Source organism: Centroberyx affinis, unplaced genomic scaffold (genome assembly GCF_046629955.1).
Source record: "Centroberyx affinis isolate AG114_WGS23_722 - 3 ecotype Tasmania unplaced genomic scaffold, CSIRO-AGI_Caff_v1 ptg001091l_1, whole genome shotgun sequence".
NCBI classification, from domain to species: Eukaryota; Metazoa; Chordata; class Actinopteri; order Beryciformes; family Berycidae; genus Centroberyx; species Centroberyx affinis.
Window position 1 is genome coordinate 60,624 of NW_027279636.1, and position 23,735 is coordinate 84,358.

The following is a 23,735-nucleotide window of genomic DNA, read 5'->3' on the forward strand; positions in this document are numbered from 1 at the left end:
TCATATCTTGTTACTGAATTGAGTCATTTCTCTTACAAAAATGAAATGTGGAATTTCTTTTTGTAATTTTTGTGAAAAATGCTCAGCTCCACTACCATATGATTACATCAATTACTGCTTGTACCGTATGTAGGTTTATTACTATTATCACTAGTACTAAAATGACTAGATTAGTGTTTCTACTGTTTCTATTTGGATAGAGGGAACCTTTATATGCATTGTTACCTAGTGACACACTGTCTGTGGTACATGCCTGTGGTGCATCCATGGTCACTTCATAGAGAGAAACACATTTAGATCCAATGGCCTCCAATGGGCTACTTGATATTGAAACATTGTTCTGGGTTTATCATGAGTTGAGACCAATCAAGTGACCATTCAGATCCAGCATTCTTAAATGGGGTTGTGTTATACTGCGGTGCAGTTCACTTTAAGTTAGGAGATGTGAAGTAGCTTTTGAAATGATCCATCAGGTGACGGCTCCAGAATGGTCGCTGAGAAAGGGTTGTGTGTGTGTGTGTGTGTGTGTGTGTGTGTGTGAGACGCAGTGAACATTTGGAGGCACTTAAAGATGCTTCCTCCCCTTCATGTGTTCCCATTTCTGCAAAACAGGGTTAAATAAAAACATACATAATGCCATCTACCAGAGCACGGGGCTCGCCTTACAGCACCACGCTCATTTCCCAGAGCGCACCTCAGCTCGGGGAGATGTTGCATCACGGCCGGAGGTAATGGTTAGCCATAACAGCAGTCAGGAACGATCACTGCAAAGAACGCCTTTGCAGTGAGGTGGTTTCTTGCTAGAAGCTTCAGGCCTGAGAGTGGTGCTTTTTTTTTTTTTTTTTTAAGTATGGAGCCAAATGTGAATCCCCCTGCCTTTATCTGACATCTTGTTTCACATGTTGGTGTGTGTTCACAGCAATGTTCCTTCTGATGCTGCCTCCTCCTGTTGTAATGTGACATTTTAAGTAAAACCAGCTTGTGAGCCACTTTGGGAAACAAGGGCAGAGGGCGAACGACAGAGAAAGAGAAGGCGCGAGGGAGGAGGGAAGACAGGGGGAGACTTGAAAGAGGAAACAACCAGGACGACATGAGAGAAAGAAAATGTGTGTGATAGAGATATCTAAAATCCTTCAAAGCGCTGCCCTCATTACGCTGTGGAAGGCTTTCATCTGGCACCTATCTGTGCACAGGAACAGTTTACGTAGCCTCGCTCATCAACATTCCCGGTCTAATGGAACACCGTGCGATAACGCTGGGGAATGCGAATCTCCGAATGTCTGAGAACGCTGAAACGGTGGGAGCAGAAACCTCGTCCGTTTCGCCCGCCTGACCGAACATTTTGAGAGCAGCTGGAAGGAGCTGAAGTGATGCTGTTGTCGGTGCATGTGGACGGCCAGGCCTGCAGCGCTGGTGGCAGCCGAGCCTATCATTTAGCGAGCTGAGGAGCCACGGCCGCCCAGATTGTGGCTACGCAGCTTCACAGAGCTTCTCGGTGTGCAGTCGACCAGTCAGCCAACCAGGCTGTTACTGGATGCCTTATGGTCAGCTCCCCCCCCATAGAGAGGGTGATATACATTTAGGGGTATATCACGTGTCGCCCGCATACGGAAGATTGACCACAGAGGATGGCAGAAGGGGTGAGATGAGGTTAGGGGAAGGAGGGATGGCAAGGACAGAAAGATAATGGGATGTATGTGTAGGATAAAAAGAGCAGATGGGGACATAGAGGGATGGAGAAGAGAAAGAAAAATAGTGGATATGATATATTTTGTGGTTGGGGACAGAAGTGATTAGGTTCTGGGCAAATGCTGGATGATGCTACCGCAGCAGGCCAACACATACAGTAGGTTTTCATCAAAGCTCGTCCTTGTTATCGTCCCCGTCATCATCACCATGACAGTGTATCTGCTTCTCCTGATTTGCCGACTTGAGGGGGCCAAGATCAGCGTGTCCCAAAAGTGCAGACGTCTCTGCGCCTCTTCCCATGCACTTCAGGAGCTTTGTGGATTATGCCTGGCTCGCTCGGCCAGTCATCCAGCGGCACGCCGGCGCTGCGCGGCTGCTAGCAAATCTCCCAGCTATCTCCCTCGGAGGGGGGGGGGGGGGGGGGGAGGCAGTGGGATGACCCCTAGTCAACACCCTGTGAATGGGCCTGAGTTATGAGCTGATGTCACCCTCGCAGCCAGCCAGCATACAGATGGCCTTCCCCTTGAACAAACTGGACCCCTTCGCCTTTTTTTTTTTTTTTTTTTACTACCGAGATGAGACCAGTGGAATTTTCCAGATGACACGGAATGGGAACTTTGTCATGCATCTTTTGGCCTTCAAATGTAGAGCTGATTATTCAAAGTCTGGATGAGGAAACGAATGACGGAGAAAGAAAGAGCTGGTCCGCATTAGAAGGCCGCCCGTCTTTATGCGATGAGGATTTTATTCTGCAAAATGTTACGTGTGTGAGACATGCTGAAGTTTAAACACAAAGATTAGGGTTAGGGTTACACTCAGCACTTCTGCAATACTAATATGCAGAGAGCGCTAACGTGAGGGGAAAAAATAACAACTTGATCTATAAAAGTTTAAGGGTGGTCTCTGCGGGGTTATCTGGGCCTAACCTTTAAGACTAAAATGGAACTTTTCTACCGAACCCATTGCGCTCCCAAATCTATTCCTTCTGTGTCTGTGAGCGTTTAAGTTGAAAAATGAAATGGACGGATAAATTGGACACAGGTCCGGGTTCAGGGCCACTTAAGACCAATCTCGGGCGCCGTTTCGGAGCGGCTCGGTCTTTAGCTGGAACGAGAAAGAGCGAGCGAGGAAGAGGGATAGCACGGTAACCTACGCAGAGAGAGAGACGGAGAAGGACCCCAAGGTGAGCGGTAAGTGTGTCCACGTGTTTGGCAGGCCGCAAACCAAACCAAACAATCAGACAGTGGAGAGGTTTGCATGTCAGACGGAGGGCCAGACGTGCTGTAAGAAAGCCCAGAGAGCTGTCAGGATGTTCAGAGGGAGCAGATGGGGCAGCTGGAGGAGGGCCAGACGTGGATGGAAGGGAACTGGAGGTGGGGAAGGTGGGAGGAGGCGGATAGGCCAGTTTGATAAGTACAGCCATAAAATCGCCGATCTAACGCGCTGCAACCGATTATCAAGTGACTGGCTTCAACAGGGCGACTTTGATGATGGCGCTTTAAACATCAGTTTCATAACCGAGGAATGCATCTAGAAACGGCGCGAGAGCAACAGTGAGGAAAGCGATTATTTATATCTCGTAAATGTTAGGCGTAAATGGACATGGTTAAGCAATGCTCGCCGCAGCCCCTCGCCAAGACCAATATTGTTCCAGCCGACGGAGCTCCCGGGCTGGAAAGAGCGAGAGAGAGAGAGGGACCCTCCTCCTCTATCACCGCCTCGGCCCTCCCCTTCGTAACAGCAGGGTCTCCACGGTATCCTTCAATTAGGTTATAGTTTATGGCCCCGGGGCCAAGCCAAGCCGGCCGGTGTGGCGGCCAGGACCCGAGCTCTCTCCCTCCGTCTGTCTTGACCCAGCCACCGCCGCTCCACAGGGTCACATTTGCTACCGAATGTGACCCTCCGCTGCTTCTCTTTCCTTCTCTGCTTCCCTTCCTCCCTCACTCCCTCCATCCCCCCAAATCCTTTTTTATTTCACTCTGGATCTCTTCTTTTTCGGTTTACACTTTCTTGTACCTCCCTTCACTTTTATTCCCTCTACTCATTGCTTACACACAATCTGGATCCAACTTTTTTCTTTTGTACGCTGGGAAATGGACGTTAACGCTGTGTGTGTGTGTGTCGCTGCACGAACAGAGAGTGGACTGTTATCACTCCCTGGTTATTCATCAAGTCCTGAGAGGGCCGTGTCAAGGGACTTCCTACTGCTGCTGCTGCACACACGGGCGAACGCGCACACACACACACACACCTAATATTTACGGTATGTACTGCACATGACATGAGGGAGAAAGTATTGCTGGAGCTCAAAAGGAGACTTATGTTCCTCTGGTAGGGGACGCTGTGGACTCTGCTACATTTTACACCTGCCCTCAGAGCATAGAGGGGGGGGCAGGGGTCCCATAACTCATATGAGGAACTGGGCCATTAAAGTGAAATAGTGAGGGAACAGTGCAGCACTGTCTCCCTAAAACTTTTTAGCAGGCTATTTTTGGCCATCCTGCACCATGTATGCCAGTATGCGGTTGAACATAACCAGGAAATGACAACATTCATAATTCACCCGAGGGCTGAATCTGAGGTAAAAGAGCCTAATGCTAAGTTTAGGGGTGGTCAGCTCAGCTTTGCTGGTTATTTCAGAGCTACATATTCAGAGACTCATATTACATTAAGGGCTCACCGCCATGTTGAGGGAAAAGGGTAGTCAAATGGACATTTCCGTCTGAAAGTGGCAAACTACAGTGAAAAATAGGCCAATAGGAACCGGGTTTTGCTCCAAGACGGTGCACCGTGTGATCAGACCAGGCCTAACCCAAACACATGTGTACTGTATTCTGCTGAAGGCTCTGCATATGTTTGGCAACTCCAGAGAGCAAGGAGGGGAAGCGGCTATACGCTACAGAAGAGAACCTGTCTGCTCTCATTAGGCCTGAATATGTGGTTGGATATGTGTCAGCCTCAGTGATTGACAGGTCACAGAGAGAGAGATTGAGGGAAAATGAGCGAGGGAGGGAGGGAAGGGAAGGCTTGTTGACAGAATTCATGTAGAGAGGTTTTGCGAATAAGATTGTAGCCGATGAAGAAGTGTGGGGGGGGGGCATAGGGCACGGATACAGGTCTCCGCTGTTGAGAAGTGGTATATGTGCATGTTGAGGTTCAACCAGCGTTACCGAGTCGAGCTTCTCGATGGAGCGGTCGCTGGCTGCTGTTGAGGAGAAGGTTATTATCCCTCCCTTTCCTGATCTCCTACAGCCAGGCTTGTTATAGGAGATCTCTGCTATGTTCTCCTGCTGCTGTGTTCTCCCTCGCTCTGTTCTTCTGAGACTAGATTGGCAAGGGCGCACTGCACAGGTTCACACAGTAAGACACGCTAATGTGCTCAGCAGAGCAGTGTTAGTAATTTATGATGCCGAGCCACTATCACGTCCTTGGGCCTGCTATCAGATCATTAATCCATCATTAGGCATGCTGCGATGTGGAGAAGGCAAGGCAGGTTGGCTGGATGGTGTAAGGCTGGGAGAGGTTTTCCAGAGGGCAACCGCCCCCCACCCCCCCTGCCCCTCTCCTCCCCTTAAAAGCCTCCGCCTGGCTTAGACCACATCGACACATAGAGAGGCAGAGAGGGGACGGACGGAGGGGTGGAGCAGAGAGGGAGGAACGGTAGGAGAAAGAGCAAGAGAGTCTGGCAAGAGAGAGAGAGAGAGAGAGACTGAGAAAGAGTGAAACATGGAGCAGACGGTGAAAGTAAGACGGTGAGGTGAAGCCAGACACAACACTTCCTCCGATGACAGGCGTGTAGCAGTGCAGACCATGCTGCGGGCTTCAGCGGTGGCCTCGGAGCGCACGGATGAGTGTGAATCAGTCAGGTGGGGCCCCGTGTTAGAGATCTCAACTCTCCTGACTCGCATCCCTGACTTCCACTCTTTCTTACTTACAGTTACTGTCCCTTCCTCTCCGCTGTCTCTCCTGAGCCCACCCACCTGCTGCTAGTGCTATTGGAGGCGGAGCGCCGTGTTGTGTGTGCTGATTTGTTAGGCCCCCGTGTCACACCGGATAATATATGCTTACATGATCGTCGGCTGGAGGCCCTCTGGACCTGGAGCGTCGCAGCAGGCCGCCGCAGTGCGAATCTCCTGGAGGAGGAGAGACGGAGTGGATAGAGAGGGAAAGAGAGAGGAAGAGAGAGAGAGAGAGAGAGAGGCACAATAAAACCATCAGCTTTCACGACCGCACGGGGAATAATAAACACTCTCCGCTACGCTAGAGAGAATCTGTTCTTCAATATCCACCAGCTCCACTCTTTCAGCGGAGAGCGGTGAAAGGAGAGGGGAAAAGAGGGGAGATGAAGGAGCGAGGTGGTAGAGGGAAAAAAAAAAAAACACACAACGCATGCTGTTGACAAAACTGCAGGGGTAAATCTGAAGGGTTTGTGAAATGAGTGCTTTTTTCTTCTTTTGCTCTCTCCCTCCCTCTTTTTTTTTTTTTTTTTTTTCCCTCGTGTGCTCCCGGACGGTGCCAAGAAACTGCCCCGGCCCCCTGAGCTCTGTGTTGCACATCAGCGCGGCCGTCCGAGCGCGCCACTGATGTGCGATTTTCCATCCGCTTGCCGTCCAAAGTGGATCGGTACCAGCGCTATCATTTTCTGTCATTACTCATTTTGGGCCAGACATTGCGCGGAAATCCAGACTATTTTGGCAGGGCGAGGCAAGAAAAGAGAAGGGGGTGTGGAGTGGGGGTGGGGGGGGGTTGTGCAGAGAGAGAGAGAGAAAGAGGGTGAAAGTCCTTTGACTGTGACAGCAGAGAAGACAGTGGGGCCGGCCTTGTTAAGAGGCAATGGTAGACGGTAAACAGGACAAGGCTTGTCCTAGTTGGGGAATATGAATTACAAACAGCAGGAGTTGTGTGTGTTTGTATGTGTGTGTGTGTGTGTGTGTCCATCTTGGTGTCTTACCGCTCCTGGAACTGCTTGGAGGGGATGAGGCCGGCGCGGGGGTTGGCGTCCCCCTCATGTTTGGCCTGCCACCAGGTTGCATCATCCTGGCTCATGATCTGAAGGACGGAGCCCCTCTTGAAGGCCAGTCCGGCCTCCTTACACGGGATGGCTTTGTCCTCCTTGGGGTCGTAGTCAAAGAGCGCCTTCACGAACACCTGGACGCGCAGCAGAGGAGGGAGCGGGGAGACAAGGGAGAGATGGGTTGCGGGCAGCAGGGGGGGGAAAAAGCGACGGTTCGTTGCAAATTACCTTTCCCTCTGTTGCGTGGACGTGAAGGTGAAGTCTAGGGGGATGTCGCCGCCGTGAACACAGGCGGCGCTTCACCGGCGCTTAGCGTGATTGGTCTAGAAAGGTCACTGCAATCAGAACTAGAACCCTGCACCGTCGGCCAAGTTAGTCTGTCCATGTCGTTCAATCGACACTTCTGATGGACTAAGCCCTGTCAGCCTCTCCCAAGCGTGGCGAGACTTAACAACTCCTGAGTCAGAGGCTCCAGTTGGAAGTCTCGCGCTCTGTTCCGCCCTGTGACTTTCTCTGGTTCACAACGCAAATTAACATCAGTGATCTTTCCGTACCAAGGAACAAACCGATGAAAAAAAAAAAAAAAAAGGAGGGATTCTTTTTTTTTCTTTTTAAAACCGAGATGGTCTAATTCGCTTTGGCAGCGGGGGAGAGACACACCTCGTCAACACAAAGGAGGTCGGACCTTCGAGGGGAAAAATCTTTGACATCTTTCCCCGTGGCGGGCGGCAACTCGCAACCTACAGCACCTCGCCATGTCCTCTGTCCAAATAAAGCGCTGTCATGATGAGTTATCACTCCTAAGACACCTCGGTACATGTGGAAAGCGAAGAGAGAGGGAAGGAAAGTGTGTGTGTGTGTGTGTGTGTGTGTGAGAGAGAGAGAGACGGAGACAGCGGGAGAAGGAGGGAGTCATTGACATGGGAGAGAGAGATGAAGTTTTTTCGTTGTCCAACTGATTTAAGGAGCGCTTCGTGCCATGTAGTGAAATTATGTTTCAGACGGGGACGTTTTGTTTGGGTCAGAACAGGCGATTTGGCTGCTAAACCCCGCAGCAGAATACACTCATACATCTACATACCGAAAGATCCCGTTTTTCTTCCCCTGGCTTTCTTCACATCTCTTACTTATCCCTCTTTTTTTGGGTTTGTTTTACATGTGTAGCCAGTTAGCTGCTCTTCGATGCATCAACGCTACCCGATGTAAGCATGCAGACTATTTCATGAAGCGGCGGGTGAGGTTTTGGCGCTCGCAGACAATTCTTAAGATGGATTTCTTAAACGGACAGACACACTAAAACCATTAAACGATGACAAAGGATGCAACCGGCCCACCCCGTCCTGTACGCCCATACGCACAATCATACATGCAGGGTGGGCTGCGTTGTGAATAATGGTACAGCGGCTTGTGCTTTGACCCCGGCGCTTAAGACTTAAGAGGGGATCCAGCCTCTGTCTGCTATTGATAGATGAGCGCATGAGAAATGGTACGTCAACACCCCAGTGGGTGAGCATGATGGTATGACAGCGAAGTTAAGAGTGAAACCGGCCACATAATGCACAGCTATAAGCTACTGTACACTGCGAAGCAACGCACACGCATGAACACACAATCTTGCCATGTCCTACGAGGCGGCCTGGTTACTGTATTCCCTTCTCATTAGCATTTTACAGCTATCCCTTTCCCTATTTCTCCGATTCGTGTGTACACAGATCGTTTGCTCTCCGAGTTCGAGAAGAATGCCCGGCATCCAACGGAAAGGCAGTAAGCCGGAGCGGAGGAGCGCTCTCTCTCCTCTCTCCTCTCTTTAAAGTCCACGAGTGTAACCCAATCAACATAACGACTAAGCCAGGACAGGACCTACCTTGGGCTCCTTGCTCGGCGCCTCCTCCTTGACGGCGGGGACGACTTTAAAGGTAATGGCCCCTTGCGACTGGGCCTGAGATGTTGGAGAAAGACAAGACAGATAGGTCAGGTAAAGGGGGGGGGGGGGGGGGGGGGTGCAGATGGAGGGGGAGGAAACACCAGTCATCCGGCCTGCAAATAATTCACAAAGCACCTAATCCAATGAGAGTCGCATAATGTGAAGCACTGTTTGATTTTTCAACAATGGAAGGGTTATTAGGATTGAATGACTTGGTTTGGCGGGGAGAGAGTGTGTGAGTGAGTGTGTGTATGTGTGTGTGTGTGTGGGGGGGGTATTAAGAGCTTTCATCTGCTCTTGAGGCCCGCTGTGTTTAAAAAGGCCTTCACTGTTTCAGAGACTCTCTCCTTCCCCTCCGCTCGCCCCCCCCCCACCCCCCCGGCAGAGCCAAGGCCCATGACGGAGCTCATTTGAGGCCTGTGGTGGAGCTCGCTTGGAGGGACTACATAGCGTCTCGCTCGCCCGGGGGGACCGTGTGGCTCTATGCATGTGGTCTAAAGGCCAGGAAAGACTCGTAGAGAAGGGCCAGTGTTTGGTTTTCAGCACCGGGATGAAGTCGCGGGCCACTGGATGAGTTAGGAGAGAGCTGTGCCATCACAAACAAGCGATGTTAGTTTCTCCAAGGGAGTGGAGCTGAAACAGGACAGATCCGTGGAGAGAACACACACAGGCGCGCACACACACACACACACAGATGAGGCCTACCAGAATACGAATGATTTCCTCCGGTTTCTTGTCGTCCACAGGAATTCCGTTGACCTCCTTTAGCTCATCCCCAACATGAATCAGTCCTACCACACACACACACACACACACACACACACACACACACACACACACACACAGTTGGCATCACTCTGATAAGATAGAAATTCTTATGTCCTACTGAAGCTTGATACTCTATTATAGGAAAATCTGTGTGAGCTGTTGTGTAGAAGTCCAGTGCTCACAAAGCTTGGGGATATGTGCAATATTCCAGGGTAATGTTTATCGTCATGGTGGCATTTGTGATTGGAATAGAATCTAAACTTTATTGTCAACACATGTGGAAATTTGCCTTTGGCTTCAGTGGGGTAGAATTGAAAAACAGACAAGACACGATAAATCCAAAATCAAACGCAAGACATGTGGACAACACAGCATCGCTTCACAGTACAGTTCATGTTCATATTTACAAAAACAGTGGAGAAAATGCAATTTGCGGTGCAGAATTGGTAGATTCAAGTGAAAAATTCAATAAGGTAATTGCATATGGGGTAGGAGACTTCTTAAATACATTCCTTGTGGTTTGCACCCTGGAAGTAATCCAGCTGTAAATCACTTTCACACTTAACTCCAGACCGCAGGCTCGCATACACAAAATTATGGGTAGACATATACAAATAGGTGCACCAACACACACATACACACATAAAGGAGAGAGAGATAGAAAAGGAGAGAGAACTGACCACTTCTGTCGGCTGCCCCTCCTCTCATGATCCGGGCGACGAGGACGGCTCCTGTGTGTTCGTCGCGCCTTATCGTTGCTCCCTATAAAGAAATTGAAGAAGAAGAGTGAGCTATGGGTGAAATTACGGGTGCCTGCTTGTAAACTCTGCTCTCTTTAGCACTGTATATGCGTTCTACTTAACTTTGCACCATTCAATTTTCACTTACTGCCAGCCCTGAATGGCAGCAAGAGGCAACTGTTTGACTTTGTGACACTGACACTAAACCTTTACAAATAGGCACTTTATGTGTTTTTTTTACTGCACAAACTTCAAAGTAACACAAAGGCAGAGTAAAAGCATGCAAAGCACCAGTCATATTGGATGAAAACTGTCCATAAAATGCCACACTGAGTGATACGGAAGCGTCGGTAGATCATTTGTTACTGACAGTCTGACTCATTCTGTCATCGCAGTAGTGGCAGAAGACACTAATCTCTTTGGAAAAAGCGCAAGCCCTGGCGGAGAGGGGTGAGGGCCCGGCAGGTATGAGGTAGTAGACTCCACACACACACACACACACAGCTTTCCTTGTCCTCTTTTATGGGCTTGGTGGTCAGCCAGAGAGACACACGGGGAAGAGGATAGTGTTTCCACTTATTTCAAATGACAGTGTTCAGCAGTGATGCATTTACCAGCGAACCCAGTTTTTGTTTTTTTTTGCTTTACAGTGAAACAATGGGCCTTATGGGTGCCAACCTGTCACAGCTCTCCCACAAACACCCTGTAGGCACCAGGCTGGCTGGGAGTTAGGATTGGACTGGAGAGTGCATCGCGACCCAACATGCGGCGTCATCCTCGCTTGGGCTGGCCGTCCTGAGCCAGACAGATGTGTCGTCTAGTCGACACATAGTTTGTCGCGGCTGCAACTCATCCTTCCTCCCAGTCCTACCTGCTATTCCCATCATCCCTAAAGAGTGTTTTTGTTTCTGGTTAAAAACTAAAAAGGGAAGAGGCTTGGAGCCTTCCTCGCGGCACTCAGTAGCCGTGCTTTATTTCAACTGTCCTAACTCATCGCTGCTCGAGTCGACCAGGGGGCGTCCGACAACAGCTCGCCATGCCTCACGCCGCTCCGGTTTGTGTTATTTCCCCGGTTGCCTTCCTCCGACAGGCCCGAAGTAGCTGCCGCCACCGATGGGAAGCGCAGGAGAAGATCTCAAAGACCCCGGCTCCCCAAAGACCAAAAGGAGCCTCTGGTTTGTACCACTTCGCCGCCGCTATTAGCCTGTCATCCTGGCTGTTTTCACGACCTATTCACACCTAATGGTTTTCCTCCTAAATAATGGTTTCCTCAAGGTCTTTGGAGGTGGGTGTGGAGCTGGGAGATGGAAAGAGAGAAAGACACCGGGATAAGACGGTGGTAGAGGCCGGAGTGTCTGCAGAGAGCTGCTGGCTTAATAGAATAATTGGGCCGATTAGAGAAACCCGAGAGGTTGCAGTAGGCGGGAAATCAGAGGAGGGGGTCAGCAAGAGGGGAAGGCACTGTCACACCCCGGTGTCAGGGTCACGCATTACCCCTCACTGTGACTTAAAGCAGCTGTCTGTGATGCAATGGCCCCCAGACGGACAGAAAAACTTTGTGTGTGTGTGTGTGTGTCTGAAGGAATAGAGAGCTACAGCTAAGAGACAGAATGTGAAAGACAACAGGACGCGATACAGGAAATCTCGTAGGAGCATTCAGACATGTGGTCATGAAGTTTCTCTCCGTCTCTTTCTCTAGCTGGCTGGTGGCCAGTGGTGTGATGGATGTTTTTATTGTGTCCCCCGGGGTCCCTGGTGGCTGGTGGCAGTCTAAAGGCTAACTAAACAGCAGAGAGCCAGCCTTGGACCCATGTGTCATCTACTGTAACGACAAGGGGCTGTCTGCACAAACCCGACAGACGCACCACATGTCTTTGGCTATCTGTGGGATCCTGCTCACATATGGTGCGTAGATATAAATCACTGTTGTTTTGACACGTATGCCTTAAATCGCATGTTGAAATGCCTATGCCCTTTAGACACACCACTTTTACTGCTTTTATTGTAAGTGGCAATGGTGAGTATATAGCTGCACTTTAAGCAGGTGAAAACGATCAGTTCGGGTCGTGAACTCAACTCTATGGGCAACAGGTAAACCAGTTTATCCCCACTCAAACCTTTGTGCTGTATGCGTTTCTACTCTAGTAACAAACACTGGAATCAATGGACGAAAGCAGCAATTGTAAAAAGTCAATTTGGCCACGCTCATTTTCCTTTTACACCTCGTTGACTTTCTCCTAGCAGCTATTTGAGGCTGCAGGCATTTTAAAGCCTTTATACTTTGTGATTCTCATCTGACCCACTGCCCTCCAATGTGACGGGCCCATGCGGGCCAGCCAAGCCAGCAGCTAGGGAGTTGGGGAGGGAGGGGGAGGGAGAGAGTGTATCCTGGCCAGCCCCACTCTGAACTCAGCACTGGTACAGTAGCCAAATGAGCTCTGTCTGATAAGAGAAGCAGACAGAGAGGCCAAAAAGCCCCAGCGGCAGCACAAGCTAGCCAGACTGGAGGGTAAGTGGAAGACCAGAGGAGAGTCAGGAGTGACAAGTTGACTGGGAGGGAGGCGAGGGAGTGGGTGAGTGAGTGGGGGGGCGTTTGAGAGTGAGTGTGTGTGTGAGTGAATGAGTGAGAGGAAAAGAGAAAATATAGGGGAAGAGAGACCAAGACAGAGAGAGAGAGAGAGAAATAGAGGATGTGAGACAGAGTGTAAGAGACAAAGAGAGCAACAGAATGTGAGAGAGATTAAAAGAGAGAGAGAGAGAGAGAGAGAGAGAGAGAGAGAGAGAGAGAGAGAGAGAGAGAGAGAGAGAGAGAGAGGTAGTGATGAAGAAAGCAGAAATGAGGTGCTTTCTGGCAGGAGGCGTTAAAGGCTCTATCTGGCCAGACAAGATGAAGGTTTGCAGACAAAGATCTTCACTGCAACAAATATCCATCTTAACAATCAGCCTCATATTCATATTAAAATATTGTTTTTCCTAAAACAAGTGACAAATTCTGCCGATCAGGCCGAGCTAATTCCGCTTGTTTCCAAAGCAGTGTCACTTGTTTCAGGAACCTCAAGAGTGAGTGTGTGAGCGGGTAAGTGGGTGAATGAGTTGGTGAATGAGTGGGTGGGTCACTCACTTCAGGAATTTCCAAGAAACACCCTTCAATATCTTGAAAGCAGACAGGAAAAGGCAGATTGCTCAAGAGAGAGCCACTTGATTCAAGAAAATTCAAGTGAAACTGCACTGAAGACAAGTGAATTATGTCAGCCCATTGGCAGATGTATTCACTTGTTTAAAGAAAAATGAGATTGTAAAACACAATACTAGATGCAATGACTTAAGATGATTAAGATGGATATTTTTTGTAGCGTTGCAGTTCTTCAATCTTAATAACAGACAGACAGTAGTGATAGGAAGGTAGAAAAGAGCGCAAGACTGACAGTAGAAAGACAAAGAGAAAGAAAGACCTCCAGTCTTAAAGCCAATAGGCTGAGGAAAAGGAGGGACCAGTTTACAACAGTGGCTCCAGGCCCTCATTATCTCCAGGTAGTAAATATTAGGTGGCGAAAAGTGGCAGAGGAAAGAAGTATCACTCATATTGACCGCAAACTGTTGGAATAATCCAACACCTCACATATTCCTGTTTCTCCCTCGCCATTCCCGCATCCAGCTCGACTGCCATTCTTCCTGATCCTTGATTATTTCCTAACAGTTCTCTCAGAGCGCTCTACACTTCCCCCTTCACCTCATTACAACCTACAGCCAGCCTTCATTCTCTTAATCCTCCAGGGTCACATCAGCCTCTCCTGGAGGCCTGACGGATGCCTTGGAAGCACTGAGAGGCAGTGGGGAGGTGTGTGTGTGTGTGTGTGTGGGGGGGGGGGGGGGGCACATCCAACCTCCTGAACTCAGCATCACCTTCCCCCTGTGCCTTGATACCCTATGGGTGCTATCATCAGCACCCAGCCATGCATGGCCACTAATGAGAGAAGCCCTCGCTCTGTTAAGCAAATACATAAACAGCCAGGCTAGAAGCTAAATAAGCCTCTAGATGAGTGGGGGTGGTGGCTGGGAGGGTTATGGGGGGTACGTAGCGAAGGTACAAGGTAGGGAAACATCCACAAGAACCAAGATGGGCTTCCTGGTGCTGCAGCTGAGGGTTAGCACGAACGGACGGCTAGGTTTACACCGAGCCATCAGCACCCGCTGGCACATGGAAGCCATTTCAGACCCTTCCTTGTGCACGGAAACAGTGCGGGAAGTCAGCAGGGGAATGTGTGTGTGTGTGCGTTTCTGTCAGAGTGCATACATGCATGAGTGGCAGCGTGTGTAGGTGTGTTTGTGTGTGCACGCATGCGTGTCTGCGTGTGCGTTTCGAAGAGTGCATGGCTCTACCTGAAGTGAGGCCAGACAGGCCCAGTGAAAGCTCAAAAGACTGGATGATTGATGCTGGACAATCACTAAGCCTGATGAATGGGCTATGCTATGTTAGTAATTAGAGACAAGGCGCCACTTAACCATCAAGTGGCTCAACTCTGCCATTCTCACGGAAAAGATAGCTTAGCAAGGGAGGACAAAAACACGATTTTTGATTTTGTTTAGGGATGTTGTTCTCTCCTCTCCTCTCCTCAACCATTTTGCTGGAGTTTGCCCTCCAAATTAGCCTAAAAATAGACATTACTCAAAAGAGCGAGCCTCCCCAAAAATTATATGTTGGATGGCAGAAAGAGCAGGAGAAACACACAGAATGAAAGTAAGAGAGAGACAGAGAGAGGCATAGAAAGAGAGAAGTAGACAGGAGGGGGGTCATCTTGGACTGAGGAGGGCCTTCTAGCTGTGGTCAATTAGTCATCAGTAAGGCGATCCGAAGCCTCCACTCCTAACGTGATCAGCTCCATATGCAGCGGCTGCTCGCAGCTCAATTCCTCCATTTCTAACACATAAATGCCTCTGATTGTTATTGTTGGGCTGGCCCGAACGCAACAGCTTCGCCTCCACTGTGCGATGAGGAGAACTGGAGCGATGCGCGTCCATATCAAGCCATTACCCCTCCCGGCGCATGCATTGGAGCACACATGCCGACATGGCAGCCACATTAAGTATGTGATGACAAATGGCTCACACCTCATATAGCCGCTGTATGCAAAAAAAAGAGAAGATTCCCTCATGTAAATGAGTGTGTGTTTATGAGAGGGAATGGAATGGAGGCAAGACTATCCAGGGAACTGTCAGCACACAGTAGTGCCATGAAACTTCAGCAGATAAGAGTGGTACACGCTGAACGTTGGGAGTGTCTCATCACGTTAGCCTGGCTGGGATTGGCCGCAGCGCCGGGGCCTTCTGTTTGCTTGGCAGGCTAAGTCTTCATGGGGCAATTACAGAGCCCTTTGGCTGATGGAGTGGATGGATGGCTGGATGACATGATGGAAGCTGGCTGGCTGGTACGCCGTTGGATGGATGACTGGAGGTTCTGGCTGGTCGTCTGCTGGCCTGGCTCGTCAGAAGTCTGGGGGTCTAGGGCAGGGTATGTGTGGCCTGGACGTGGCCATAGTGGAACGGAGGGACGCTAGGATCCCCTTACCTCAGCCGTAGCCTCAACCGAAGCCACTCCGCGAGCCCGAACCCGCCAGGGAAAACAAGCACGGGGCTCCATTTCAAACACGCGGCCCGCGGCCCGTAACGACCACTCAAAACATCGTCCCGTGAACCGCGCCGAGCGCCGTGGCATTTGACAAACATTATTTCTCCCACCAAATTGAGAGCGACAAGGGAAAACAAACGCCAGCAGCCGGGGCCGAGCGGCCGACGTGTTTTGACATGATGTCACTTAACAGCAAAGTGTAACGGCGACAATAAACTCCTGCCGACTGCTGTGTTGACTGCTGTGTTTAGAGGTATAAATACAAGTGTAGTGGAAACACATGCTGGCGTTCTTCACACCAGATGTTGACCATGGAAAAACCAAATACAACAGAGTGGGAAAGGGCCTCCTGGACATTAAAATACAATTACCTCCAATCATATCTGGTGTTGGAGTGTGTCATTTCATCTTACCTCACTCAGATGGCATATCGCCCCCCCATATAACACACATGACCGTTCCTCACACTGAGCCAGGCATATTTACGAGTTCTTACACATTTCCTCAAAAGCTATATAGTGTAGCATTGCTAAAAAACTGTGTACACTCAAGTAATATTTAGTACATTCGCTCATGATCGGAAAATCCACTTAGTGTTATGGTCATCTATAAAGCTTAGTACAGCGCTGTAAAGAATTAGCAGGAGCCTAGATGAAAGTTTAAATTATCAGTGTAAAAAGAGAGGGAGAGAGGGAGAGAGAGAGAGAGAGAGAGAGAGAGAGAGAAAAATGAAAAGCCAGAGCAATGAAAGGTACTCAAGGTTTTATGTCAAATGGTTTTTGTAGCTCATGCAACAGACCCGCTTGCTGCAGTCCAATCCCCTCTGGGTGACCTGTTGCATGCCTTTCCACCTGTTTTATTAAATCACTTGTGATTGCAACTAATAAAAGCTACCCCCGCCCCCCCCCCACCCCCACCCCTCCCTCATTCCTACTCTCCTACTCTCACTAACCCGGGCTCCGGTTTCCCGTTTTATTTCCTTAACCCCGGTCTTGACCCCCGGTCGTAATTAACAAGTATACTGAGAAAAAGGAAAATTGCGGGTCATTATCATGATAATTATGGGGGGAGGGGGAGTGAAGAGGGAGGGGGAGAATTCCAGGAGAAGCTGCCAGATACTGGTAATGTAATGCAGAAGGCCCTGCGACGGGACGGCTTACCTTCATTTGTCTTCCTCCACCCCCTCTTTCCTCCGCCTCTTTAAACCTTAATGTTAGAGCAAGTCATTACCCACTCGCTATGAAAACACACTTAGCAGCCCACCTCAGCACTTCAGACAGGTGCCTGTGCATATGAGTGTGGGAGAAATCTGCATGTGTGTATGTGTGTGTGTATGTGTGTGTGTGTGTGTGTGCGCATGTCTCAGCAAATGCCATTGTGTGTGTTTGTTTCCACACCGTCTGTGTGAGTCACCATGTAGACTGAGTGGAATCGCCGTCTCTTTGCTCTACGCTGGACAGTGCCAGATAGTTAATCATTATGTACTGTATGTGTGTGTGTGTCTTGTCTGGGACCTCTGTACAGTATGAGTGTGTGCTGTATGAGCGCACACAAAGAGACAGTTGTGTCACGGAGAGAGGTCTATCTCTCGGCTCTGGGATTGTTTAGTGTTTTCCCTGTCGTTATCCCGGCTAAAGAAAACAGCACTTTCACATGTCACTTCTCATTTCCATAAGTGGGCTGGGAAGCAAGGCCGCTGAGGAGCGCCCGGCCCGGCCGGCAACAATGGCGGCATTCACCCTCCGAGCTCTCCGGCTCTCGGAACGCCGAGCGGAAAAGACTAGGAATGCTGCGATGTGTGTCCGCGTTTATGATTACGCATGATGGGAGGAAGACGTTTTATTTGAGAGGGCCGTGAGATTAGGATCTGGGAATGCCTCAGATGTGGTTCTGGGAGCTGTGTGTGTTTTCACATTCGCAACTCAACAGGCCGCAGGGGTGGTGTAACAGGGGCTGGATCGCTTTTTGTACACACACACACACACACACTCACATATGCTCTTCCATGCACACGTGTGTACATAGAAAGACACACTCACACAAACTCCTGTACAAACACAAAGACGTTCCAGGGACAGGGGCAGGCAGTTGGACTTAATACACACACACATATCACATGTTACAGCTGTATCTATTACAGTATCAAATATGTGTATGTGTGTATCAAATACACACACACAGATGAAATGCACAAAAACACACAGATGAAAAATTCACACATGCACACACACATACAAAGCATGCACCCCGACACTCATTCACACACAAATAAACACACGCACACACCCATACAGTTGCACTTAGAGTTTCACATACACATAGATACAGACACCTACACACCCTCACACACACACACAGACAAAACACATGACAAAACACACAAAATCCCCTACAAAAACAGCAGGGCAGGGAAAAAGGCAAGGGCAGGCAGTTGCACTTAGCACACACACTCTCTCTCTCTCTCACACACACACACACACAATACGTAATAGTGAGCCGGTCCAACACCACCAGAGCTCTCCACTTGTCCTCATGTTTTAGAGTGTGGTGCTCCATCTTCCTTTGCAGCACTCCCAAAACACTGCGGCCTAATCCATCAAGTGAAAGATGTATTGCTTTTAAAGCACATAGCACTATCTGCAAAACACTAACATGTGTGCTGTCTGCTCTAATCTCATTAGCTGCTCCATTAATCCCCAGCCAGTGTCATTACTTTCTCTTTGCTTTCCACATTCTGATGTAAACAGACAATAGAAAACTATCGTTTTTAAACCATGCAGATCTATCAAGGCTCTTCCTTTGATAACTGTCTGAATCAAAAGCTTCTCGCCATGCTGTTTGGCATACTTTATTCATCGTCTGCGAACGCATGTGTGTACACTTACACCAGCGCAACATAAACCGACATAACAAAGCGAATGGTATTTAGATTCCGCGATGAAGCAAAGCGACTGCGATGTGCGCTATCTGACTGAATGCGTGTCTGAAGGCTTCCAGACAAATGAGATCAGAGCGGCCGTGATCCAGCCGTCCTAATTGTGTCAGAGAGGAGAGGAGGTCCGCCTGCCGCAGATGGGAAACGCATGGCATGTCAAATTGCCAATAGCTCATTCCATTGACTGCCATTCATGGAAAAACTACATCTGATGGGCAGTTCTGGTGAATGACAAGAAGACGACGTCAGAAACCGAATCGATTAGACTTTCCTGTCTCGTCGCAATTATCAACTCACTTATTAAGTAAAAAAAATCAACCAAAAATCAATCATGCAGTTGGAGATTTTACAGTAATAATGTTGGACATGTCATCTAAATTTGTACATGGAGAAACTACTATAGCCCTAAAGTCAAACCAGTACTATTTGTGGGTCTTTAATGAGAAGTCCAGCCGAGACGCTGGTATCCAGTGGCTAGGGAGGCTGGGTGGCCTTGCCCAGTAGTGGCATAGCTGTATTGATTGGTGCGAGGCAGCGCCAGGCAGGACGCTAGGCTGGCACTGCCAGCTGGATGGCATGGGCCCCCGCCGCCTACAGTTTCCATTCAGTTGCACCCGATGGCACCCAGTCGTAATGGGAAAACCAATCCACTGCGTGCATCAACAGAGAGGGAGAGGGAGGAAGAGCGGGAGGAAGAGAGGAGGGGGCCTGACATCGATCCTGTCACATTCCTGGCAGCGGGGATTTTTATGGCTGCTAATGATGCCTAACAACCTGGGATGGAGGGATGGAGGAAGAGAGGGATGGAGTGTCAGGTTTTCACCGGGGATGGCATTCCGTGACCAAATGCATGATGGGAACGTGGCAAGGTGCACTAGTGTCAAAACAAACAAACGAACAAAAGGTAACCCTTTACTTGAAGGACACGGTGATGCATTACAATCAGATTATAAGTCCATTAGAAGCACAGATAATAAAACACAATATAATAAGACAACCATCAGCAGACAAGTTGCCTGATAAAGTATTCAACCTTAATTCTCTTGCATATTGTTTATTATGCTCTGATTATAATAACAATCATGCACTCACAATGTGCTTACAATGCACTTATGATGCCTTATAAGGTCTTATGAGCACCACCTCAAGTAAAACGCTACCAAAACAAATACATAAGAGAGACAAGAGAACGAGGGACAAGTGGGCCTGATGGCAAAAACAGAGCAAAAGAAATGAATTAGAGAGCGTGAGAAAGAGAGAGATGGCACGGAGGACAGCAAGAGATGAACTGAGTGGGAGAAGTGAATGAGCGCTCCTCCCACAGCGACGGGGGGGGGGGGGGGGGGGGGGGGGGGCAGGCACCGACCGAGTGGCACCGAGCGAGCCGACAAGTGATCTGTGAAGCGGGAATGTAAAAAAGCAGCGCGGCGAGCATCTCCAGTCTGCTATTTACATCTGCGTCACAGGGGCTGCGAGAACATCCAGATGAGAGGAGCAGAGCGTGCCACAGCAGGCATGTCGGCCCCAAATGTTCTCACACCATACCGATGGTCACCCTGAGCCGTTGCGGTCTACCCCTCTGCGGGCTTTCTCGGTCCTCCTTTACTACTTAAGGTATTTTAAGAGAGGGTTTTTTAGTTTCCAGGATGCTCTGGGACGATGCTGTGGCTTGTGCACTGCAAAAAATGTCCCTCTTAACAGGCTATATAACAAGTACACAAATATAAACAAATATAACAAGTTATCTCATATTCAGTTTTACAGTCTTATGCTAGTCGGGTGCGGTGATTCGACTTGTTTTTAATGCAGTTTCACTTGTTTCAGGAACTTTCTATCTTGAAATGAGGAAGAATACGGCAGATCACTACACTAGTGTCAAGAAAATGACACTTGAATCCATTAGAAACAATTGAAGTTATCTCACCCCATTGGCAGATTAAAGTGTTAAGAACAATAAGACTTTAAGACTCATTAAGTGACTTGTTAAGATGGACATTTTTTGCAGTGGGTGTTTAGGCCTCTCTCCTTGCTCCGAGCTCCTGGCTCTTGGCTTCCTGGCTGGGGGAGTTGAATTGTGTAACACCAGTGCGTTCTGGCATGCTCCAGCCTTTGTCTACAGCTCTCCTATTAGTCAGTCTGCACTCAAGCTCTTTATCACCACAGGCAAAACGCACCAGTATATCTGCTACACCGCCACATACCCAAGTCGGCCCTGATGCAACTCCCTCAACGCTCCGCTCAAATTTAGACCCCCCCCCTCCTCCCATCCCCTCCCGAAACCTTATCCAAAATAACACATTCTTTCAATAAAAAGACACGGCTGGGCTTACGTTTTTTTATGCGCCCACATGTTTATGCCGCTGTCCAAACCCAATTATTTCATTGTCCCGACATTTGAGCTAATAAATCAGCCGGTTTGGGTTTCAGCGGGAGAGCAGGGAGCACAAGAGAAAAGGGGGAAGAAGAGGGAGGCTGTCCTGGAAGATCGAGTTTTTACAGTTTTGCTGAAATACGGCATGAAGTCACGGTCTGAAAAATGATAGCAATTAATCACAGCTACTGAATACAATCCACTCAACTAATCACAATTAACTTAATGGATGAGTCACTAGGAATGGGGCCTGCGTGCTAACTATAGCACAGTCCCCAAAACTTCCAGAAGTGCAGCATGAGAGAATGAGAAAGGCGGAGAGAGGAAGAGAAGAAGAGAGACAGAGAGAAAGAATGAGAGAGACAGAGAGAAAATGAAAGAGAGAAAAGGCGGGAGAGGGCAAGGAAATTAGCCCGATATTGTACAGCCCTCTTGTTATGATGTCAAGTTTGAGAATTTCAGGCTGATTATGTGGAATTGTGAGTTAAAGGGCACATCCAAATCAATTTGGTGCGGCAGTGAATTGAGGACCCTACACAATTAGAAGACTTTTATTGGTGAGTGTAATGGCTGTGACTTCACCATGAACATCTGACCTGCTGGCTGCTTCCTTAATGGACTGTTCATTATGGCCCGTTTCCCTTCAGAGTCACACAGGATGACAATGCCCGCCATGTCCAAGGGCCAGAGGTAGATGGGCTAAATGCAGAACCTTAAAATTTACTGTCAAATTAGATCGTCTAGAAAACAGAGTAACTTCATCGCTGTGGGTGACAGAGTAACATGAGTTTTCAGTAAGGACTATTAGTCATAGGGCTACACAGACACAGCCATTGTAGAAGTCCCACTTTTTTCCTGCATGCCTGCTGAGCTATTGCTGCACCATTTCCAAAGGGAACTGTTGGATAAAGTCATGCTTTGCTCTCTGAGGAAAGTTACATGGAATGGTCTGGTAACTAGCCAACTGAGAAACAACAGAAATCAGAAAGGTCATAAGATGGAAAAGATCAAACATCATGCTCCTTTTGGTTAAGACACTGGCATTATGGAAACAAGTGATGTTGATGTGTTGCAAGATTCTGAAGTTCTCTGTAATTGATACAATGTAAGAATGTGAATAACATGCAAATATGTTTTCAGTGAGGTTACAAGTGCCATCGTCATGAGGTTTTAGCACACAGTGGAATGCCTCAAGGCCAACCATATTGCTCAGTGAGAAAGAACTTGTATAATTTAAAATATACTAATTTGGGTCTACATCCAAGACAGAAAGATGTAAAGTATTAATACAGGATTGATGTAAGACAAATGCACAGAGGAGGACTTCTACAATAGCTACCACTGTAGTAGAAAATCTTTACAAGGCTGCAATCCAACACATACATCAATAGACCAAGTGCACAAAGATGGTGGCCTCCTGGATTAACACTGGGTCTTTCTCAATATGTGTTCTTGTGCCCTCCATGACACAGTTGACACAATATCTAATGGCTGATATACATACTGTATATATTTCAAACAAAAGAAGGCGAGGACAGAGGACAGATTAAGATCCTGGAAGTTTAATTGCCACACAAAGATGTATCGGATGGTGACTTGACTCACGTCCAAACAGAGCTATAGTCAATAGTACAGAGCCAGTTGAATCAGCTGGGAAAGCACCTGTGCATCTTGATTGATTGTGCGATTTCAAGCATGCAGTCCATCTCAAACTTTAGATGTGTTTGAGAGAGGTTTGTTCTCCTCATGTTGACATTTGCACTGCATGGGTATAAAAAAAGTGATGACATCAAACTGTGCCTTCATGCAGCATGCAGGCTCTGACCAAAGGCATGCGACTGCAGACGGGACAGTGGGAGATGCAGGCATCGAGTCTGTCTTTGAGGTAACCACAGCTCCGAGCCTACCAGACCACAGAGAGGCCAGCGTGTAGCCTCTCCCTCTAATCATCTAAGGTGCTTCAACTCACGCTTCTCTTTGTGCCCAAAATACAAATATAGCGCCATCAGACGTGACATTTCTGAGATGGCTCGCGGCCATAATGGCAGTCCTTTGGTATTTATTGTTTTGTTTTCATAAAAAACCCACAGAGTGTAACCCCGGAATCCCCAGGAATCCTGCTGTTGTCCACACAACCGTCAGGTCTCAATTAGAGAGAGAGGAGGCCGCTGTGCCCATTGGGTCCTTCAGGCAGTGGAAGGGCAGCTACAGAGCACTAGGATGGATTCACTCCTCAGTAATGGATTGTGATTATCTTTCTAAGACTCTAACTTGTAAGATGCTACATGCAGATTTTGATTTTCTCATTCATATATTGTTGTGGAATTAGTTACAATAACACATTCAGTGGCTGTTACTATTACTTTTATCAACTAAAATTCAAATGATGAGCTTTGTGGGATCATTTGGTGCATTTTGGGAGTTATCATGACTTGATTTCCTGCTATAAAGTTGTGCATCAAAACCTGTGGGGAAGGGAAATGATTAAATATGTTGGTAGAAAGCAGTTTACATGAGCTGTCATTACGACTCATTTGATGATATTGATGATATACTGTATTTAGAGAAAAACATAAAATAGATACCTTTTGACATTAGATGAGTAATTACAAAATTGACCCCATATTGACCCCTAGCAGAAGACTGGACACAGCATCTTCTCCTTTTA

At 48.3% G+C, this 23,735-nt stretch overlaps 1 protein-coding gene across 1 annotated transcript in view; it reads right to left on the reverse strand.

Annotated features, from left to right (window-relative positions):
* Positions 1 to 23,735, reverse strand: part of mpp7a (MAGUK p55 scaffold protein 7a) — a 130,493-nt gene that overhangs the window by 30,628 nt on the left and 76,130 nt on the right. The window contains exons 8-12 of the mRNA XM_071523462.1: positions 10,076 to 10,157; positions 9,333 to 9,418; positions 8,568 to 8,642; positions 6,641 to 6,837; positions 5,758 to 5,822 (exon numbers count right to left, since the gene is read on the reverse strand). Of these exons, the coding sequence (XP_071379563.1) occupies positions 5,758 to 5,822; positions 6,641 to 6,837; positions 8,568 to 8,642; positions 9,333 to 9,418; positions 10,076 to 10,157 (505 nt within the window). The remainder of the gene's footprint in view (positions 1 to 5,757; positions 5,823 to 6,640; positions 6,838 to 8,567; positions 8,643 to 9,332; positions 9,419 to 10,075; positions 10,158 to 23,735) is intronic.